The following is a 7,500-nucleotide window of genomic DNA, read 5'->3' on the forward strand; positions in this document are numbered from 1 at the left end:
GGGCCGCCCGCACCGCCCGGGCCGCGCCGGGCACCGCAGACCCTGCCAGCCGGGTATGACACACACCCCGCCATAAACCGAGGAGCTTTAATTGCGGCACCACGCGCTATCCTGCTATTTGTACAAATAAAAGACCCCGTCTTGATGCAAAATAAACACAAAAGCACTGTTGTGACTATAACAGGGAGTCATATACTAATTTATATAATAAGTGGTTGTGCACGCTTTATTCAAGATTATGGCTGCAAGAAATGGCATGAATTGCTGGGTGTGTTTAATGCTGGATTATAGCAATTTGAAACATGTCAAACACATGGCTAATGCCTCATGCTTCACTCATTCTTGCGTAAACCTGCATAGCCACCATCCATTATACCCCTGGTAACAACACAATTCTGCAAGTAAATATTGTTACACTAAGTAACCTTTCAATTCAAGTTGTTTAGGAAGAGAAAATGCAATCTTGTGCAGTCAGTTCCAGTGTCAGTTTAATGTTTCAAAAGGGAAGTGGTGTAGAGAATAAGTATCTGTACAGTGACTTGCTGCCTTAAAACCCACACGCGTGCACGTGCGGGTGCACGGGCGCATAGAAAATGTCCAGTTCTCTGCAGGGGAGAAAAGTACAGCTGTAGCTTCTAACTCAACGAGGTGGAGTATTTCTTTTTTTGGTATGGGTGATAGCTTGGCTGCCCTGGCAGGATTAGGTATTCAACCCGCAGCTCAACCACGCTCTAGAATTATCCACAGTTTCACTCTCTCTTGCAGACAGCAGAAAATATTTTCCCCATACCTTTGTTTAAAATACCACGTAGCAAAGCTTGTATCCCACCTTTGGCGCCAAGAGTTGCAGAATCACAACAGAAGTAGGTGCTGGTGAATGTGTCTGTGAATGTGGGTGCGTGTGTGCATGTGTGCCTGTGTAGGCATGCTCATGACTGACAGTGAGTGTGACAGCAAGAGAAAAAAGAAGGATTAGAAAGTATGAATGTCTATAAATGTATGTAAACAGGGACCTGTATATTTTTTCTTGTCCTATTTGAATTTCCAAATTTACAGCCTTAGTATCTGGCTGATACCTGTCTATTTCCTTTGTGTTGATTTATGCTTATTTTGGTAACAATCTGCACTACTGTTATAAAAACAAGGAAAAAAGTACAATAGTTTGCTCAGTGAGATGTTGTAGATTCAAATTATTTTGCTACCAATAACTCAGATACTGATACATAGACATTAGAAATCATCCTTGTTTGGCTGTTTTCAGTGCTTCAGTTTGTGAGGATTTAGAGTTTATAGTACCTACACACGTGTGTAGATTCACATATATATGTACATCTATGCAAAAGAAAAGAAGGGAAAAGAAAAAGATTCTATGCTCTTGCTTTCTCTAGCAGCCCTTTTTCAGTTGCTGATGGTGAGGAGGGGGCTGAGGACAACCAACACAGTGCGTTACTCTAGCCAAAGTTTTAGTGTTGTTCTTAAAAGTATCATTTTAAAACTAGATAAACACCCCTCCCCCCAAATTTATTTTTAACGTAAAATTATAGGGTCTCTTTTATCTTCATAAAAATATTTTTTGTTCACTCCAAAATAAATTGCCCTTTCTAGTACTGTTACTCTGTAGTTTCATTCTGTCTGTACCCAGCTGTTGGGTCGGATTTGTTGTTTTCTATTGCCAGAGTAGTGTTGCTGGTCATGTTATGTTGAAGCCTATTCTGCTGGCTCACAGGCACTTTAACTTTAAATGTAGAGCCTGAACTACACTCTGGGGCTTTGCGAGGATACAAAATCCACAAGACATAAAACCCTTTGCTTAATATGAACTGGAAGACATTTAACCCTTCTTTGTTAATTGCAATGAAACAGAGAGATGTAAAAACAGGAGGGATGGTGTATTTATTTATTATATTTCTGGGTGTTTTGTAGTGTTTTTGATTATCTAACATTTACCCCTCTTTACCCTTTTAATGTGCCTTGCTAAATGTACCACTCTTACTGTCTAATGTTTGAATTTGTAAAAGATGAACCTGTCTTTTGGTTAAATCTTTGTTTCACTAAAAGAGGATTAACGTTTAAATTTCCCAAATTTCCAAATCCTTGTAACGATACAGCTGATGAAGTTTCAAATAAATTTCCACTCTGCTATACATATCCTTTTATTGAAAGTAAATATTGTAAAAATCGGAAAGGGCTGTCTGCTTCCACAGTTGTGGCATATCCGCATTAGAATTTTCATATAACTACTAAGGGCAATCAGACCCTTTTCTCTGAATATTTTAAACATTGTACATGTAAAATTTATGCCTAATTTGAATACTTATTAGCTGCCTAATCTCAGAAAAGAGTATTAGCTTTGTTTTTGCCTTGTAAAATTCATCACTGCTTGTATCACATTTTCCATTTCTATTATTTTTCTTTGCTGATATTCATAAGTGTTTTAGGAGGACTCTTTCTTCATAAACACATCTGGTGCTGCTGTTGTTTACTGGACTATAAGAGCTGCCCTCCTTTATGTTAACTGTGTTTGTGTTTAGGCTTTTTGCGTCCTGTTTATTTCTGACCAGACCATCCTTAAATAACTCATTTTTTGCTATTTTAACGTTTTTCACACAATATATGCTTTTACTTTATCTTGTAGGAGCTTGTTTGTGATAACTCATACTGCATTTTAATTAATATCCCATGCAGATAGTTGAAGTTGTAATGATCCTTTTCCTGCTTTTTTTTTTTTTGCTTTTTTTTTTAAGGATAGGCAGTTGCTCATCCTTTGCAAGGGAAAAAAGAGCTAAGTTAAATAATTAGGCTAAGCAGCAAGCTTTGTTTCCTTTCCTGAGTTTGCTTACACATCCCTCTCCCTTCAGAGGTGTTTTTTTAAAATCACAGCTGAGCCAGGTTGTTGTGAGGACTCTTGTCAGTAGGTCGGGAGGGAGGATGAAGGAAGGGAGCTGCATTCTGACCCTGCAAGAGCAGGAGAGGACTTTGGTGGCTCTGAGAAGAGACGCTGACCTTTCCATATTACAGATACAAAATGCGCCTTGAAATTCTGGTTTGTAAGGGCACGTTGGTTCTTTATTTACTGCAAAGATTTCAACTGATCTTGGCAGGACATCTCATTGCTATCCTGAAAGTACAGTATATTTATGCAGTGAAAATGATAAAACATTTATTACTGTAGAGAAGGTAATATGCATAATTTATGCTGTTTTTAGCACAATCATTAGTGATATTCTTGATAGATTTTATTTCCAGCTTTCATATCTAATACATGCCTGGAAAATTAATTTTATATCTTTCATTTATTTGCCTATGTTAAAATTGAGTTTTAAGTCATCTTCAAGTGAACAGTTTGATTGCTGCTCATGCATAAGCTTAATTACTTCCCAGGAAGGACAGTATTAAATGTTTTAAATGTCAGAAAAATAAATGAATATCAGGCGTTTGATTAAAAAAATAGGCAATATCTGACGTGTTTGCAGCAGGAGCTTTTTCTTAAAATGCCTCCGAGGCAAAATTTTATTTAGTCACAAAAAAGGAGAAGCCCATTATACTATTTATCATTGGTTGATACCATATGATTTGTAACACCCTTACAAAATTTTAATTTTGTATGATTAGCTGTGCATCATTAAACAACAGCCTTGCATAAGATATGCTGTAAAATTCTGACAGAATCAAGATAGTGAATATTTTAAATAAGGCTGTATAGTCATCCATGGTTGTCAAAGCTAGATAATAGGAAATATAGAGCAGTGTGTGAAATCGTGCCTTCACTTAAACTGGTTTTATAGGTAGACTTTAAAACGTAGTCGTTCATAAATGCTATTGACCATGCTGCGTGCATGGTGTGTTATTTTGGCCGTTAAATGTAAGCACACAAAGCTTGCTTATAGAAATCATAATTCCAGTGATTAGCAGCTGTATGAAAGCAGAGTTTGCATTGCATTTCTTGGTAAACGGCTCTGCGAGGCTTTTTTCTTCTTCTAAAGATGCTGTCTGTGTAATTGGCAGAGAGGGACATCTTGATAATGGAAGTGTGAAGGTGTAACGCGTGTGTTAATTGATACTTCTTAATCACTTTTAGGTATTAAGTCATGATGCAGGAATCTGCGACAGAGACAATAAGCAACAGTTCAATGAATCAAAATGGAATGAGCACTCTAAGCAGCCAATTAGATGCTGGCAGCAGAGATGGAAGATCAAGTGGTGACACGAGCACTGAAGTAAGCACAGTAGAACTGCTGCATCTGCAACAACAGCAGGTAAGTTTGTTTTGTTTCCTGTTTGTTTTTAAACAAATAAAGGGCTGTTTTCAGAGGGGGACCGTTTTGTAGACCCTTGGTGCGTGCTGAATGCAGAGTGTCGTGGAAGTGAAGAGCATGGGGCATTATTTGTTGTTGTTTTAGTGCACGATAATGCTGAAATGGAAGGATCCCGTTCTTGTGGCAGCAGCATCTTGCTGATATGGCTGCATGCCACCAGGCTTGCCTGGTGATTAAAATCCCGCTGCGTATTTATAAAAGTTGTGCCGAAGCCTTGCAGTGCATGTTTTCAGGAGCTGTTAGTTTACTGTGCGGTTCGGCGTGCAGGACGTGGTGCGGGCTTTTCCACCAGAGGGCCACATTACTTGAGACTTTGCTTCGCTTGCAATGAATTGTGCCAAAGTCGGAGCTGGGCAGTGAAGGGACCCTAGTGAAGGGACCAGAGTGACTTTTCTCCGTAAAGATACTTTGCTGTCATAGTTGTAATTAAAAAATGCTGGTTAGTTCAATAGCGCTGAAATAAAAAAGACAGTGTTCCTGTCTGCGTGTGCCTGCGTGTGTGTGAGCTGTAATATGGATGTGTAATTTTGAAAACATGGGAAAAGAGAAGAAGCAGCTTTTCTGCAGGTCTGTTTCCCTTCTCATTTTGAAGACATATTTTTTAAATTTGTCTGTTCGTGTTCCCAACAATTTAATGGAGAACTACTGTTATGTTTAAAACTGTAAAATTCAGCTGTCCTCTGGCTGCTGACACCACCTAATTACAAGATGCAATCCATTAATTTTTGTCACTGTAAGATTTCTCTTCCTTTTAAAACCTGAACAAACAAAACTCCTACTTTTTCTGCCTAAGTAGTTGCCTCTGAATCAGGGAACACAGACTGTACTAATGCAGTGAAGCCCAGATTGTTTGGTAAACAATCGGGGTCTGATTCTGCAGCGTGCCCAGTACCTGCTTCAAACTCCTGAAAGTCTTCGCTGCCTCATCCTTTCATTTGCTGACCCCACTCAGCACCTTTGGAGTTCAAACCCTTAATTTTAAATGCTGAGGTTTTTCATTTCAACGTCAGGTATTATATTAATGGAAGGAAAGTTGTTTTCTGTCAGGTAAACTATTATAAAAATGCTGTTTTATAGAAACATGTTTTAACATGATAGATGCATTGCATGTGCATGGGCCTCTGAAATAACAGGTCATAATAGCTCTTAAAATTGAATAATTTTTAGTGCTGAATTAAGCAGTGTACACTAGCTACATTCATAGTTAAATATTTTAAATGGTGACAGAAAAGTGGAACAAGGAAATAGTTATAGATTGAAATATGAGAAGTTGTTAAGGCTTAAATCTGTGCCTTGCTTCAAATTCAAGTGTATTCTGTTTTAACAATTGAGCACTTACAATATGCCAGTCTGAAGAAATACAGGTTTCAGTGTCTTCATTATGTTCTTAGCAGGTTTCTACCTCTCTCTATATACATGATTATGTATATATTTATGTTGTATTTTTATACTATTTTCATATAAAATTGTATACATATAAATAAATATAAAAATTTAATATTTTTTTCGTTGAAAATCATGCCATCATCTTTATTCAGGTGTTCAGGTTATAACATAATTTTAAAATCCTTGTTGAGAAAGAGTATATCAAATTGGTGAATATATTTAGGAAACTAAATTTAAGTGAAGTACTTTAAAACACAAAAATGCTAATAGAATAATGTGCCACTTACATGTTTCTCAAGTAGCAGTCCTAGGCATGTGTAGCCAATTTGTCCATACAGCCAGAGATTCCAGTAGATAGCATTTGCAAAGACCACAGAGAATTACAACTGAAGATGAAAATATCCAGTTGAGTACTAATAACAGACAGGTTCTGAGGGGACAGGCTTAGAAGTGACAATCTTTTCTTCAAAATTGTGATTAGATCTTAAATAAGCAGACAGGCAAAGTAAAACCATGGGTACAGTTAATAGGACTCAAGAGGCGTTTTATGGTAGGGTCTGCACCATAGCATTTAAATACAACTTGAGTTAGGCATATGAATCCTTCTGTAAAATATGTTGATGTGAAACATAAACACTAGTAAACATACAGTAGGATGTTCTTCAGATAACAGGCATAGCTTTGTGCTACTTTTGCTTTTCTTCCTCCTTTTTCTGTTTCTTTTCCCCCTCCCTGTTTTTGAACAGATGCCTTTTGAAATATGAATTAAGAGGAAAATGATGGTTGCTTTTATTATTGTCACTGTAGTAATTCTCTAAAATGATGTTTTTAGTATGTGACACTTGTCTGGAAAACTTTGACACACAGAAAAACAGAGGAAACCCTAGCAATTATTATTGTTAGGTTTTTTTATTGTTTAAATATGTGCAAGATGTACTCATTTCATGGTTTAACATTCTGAATTTAGCTTCTCTGAATCATTTTATTGGGAGTCTTTAAACAGAAAAATCAAGGTTTTTATAGCTTTTTCTAAAGGAAGCAAGTAAATGATTGCTGGTTTTAATAATTTCCTTCAGCTAGGCAGCTACGTAAGGGGATGCTAATGCTTAAAAAAAGGTTTATCAGCCGAGTAAAATCATAACATAAGTTTTACTGTGGCATGAATATTTACTGGGGAAAGTTAAATGAGAGAAATTTTAGGCTAAACAGAAGACCAATTAGGCTAAATTAATTTTTTAAAGTTATTTATGTATGGATTTATAGAAGGTAAATAAAATAAAACAGACTTTATTATGTTCTTGTAGGCAACTATATGGGGTTTGTACACTTGTTATTTTCTTGATGAACTGTGTTGTTGTGGTCTTTATATAGAAATAAGAAGTTTGACTTAAATCAGGGAGTTATTCCTCATCCATGTATCAAGAGTGAATGACAGTATTCTATAATATATTGTAATATATACTCGATGATAAATGGATTGGGTGCTGTCACAAAGTCATCAGGTCGGCTTTGAAGATATATGACTAGGATGTAAGCAACTTCTTATCTTGCTGTTGATATTTATAGATTTATAAATATTGCTAAAGTGAGTGTAGAATTTTATTTTAAAAACATAATGCAAATTGTAGTCTGCCCAGACTTGTGTCTTCTGCTTTTTTTGGCTTATGGTGAGCATTGTCTTTTGTATGTGTACATTCAGACACTTCTGAGCTTTTCATTTTCATTTTTTTCCTTGTATATGAAAATCAGTGTTAGATACTAGAATGTATAATACATGAAAAAAAGCATATCCTTGATT

General features: G+C 36.5%; 1 protein-coding gene across 1 annotated transcript in view; it reads left to right on the forward strand.

Moving 5' to 3' along the window:
* The window catches only part of FOXP2 (forkhead box P2), a 349,338-nt gene that overhangs the window by 156,435 nt on the left and 185,403 nt on the right, over positions 1-7,500 (forward strand). The window contains 1 exon segment of the mRNA XM_005420925.2: positions 4,079-4,256. Coding sequence (XP_005420982.1) covers positions 4,089-4,256 — 168 coding nt within the window. The 5' untranslated portion in view covers positions 4,079-4,088.

Source organism: Geospiza fortis, unplaced genomic scaffold (genome assembly GCF_000277835.1).
Source record: "Geospiza fortis unplaced genomic scaffold, GeoFor_1.0 scaffold195, whole genome shotgun sequence".
Taxonomy (NCBI): Eukaryota; Metazoa; Chordata; class Aves; order Passeriformes; family Thraupidae; genus Geospiza; species Geospiza fortis.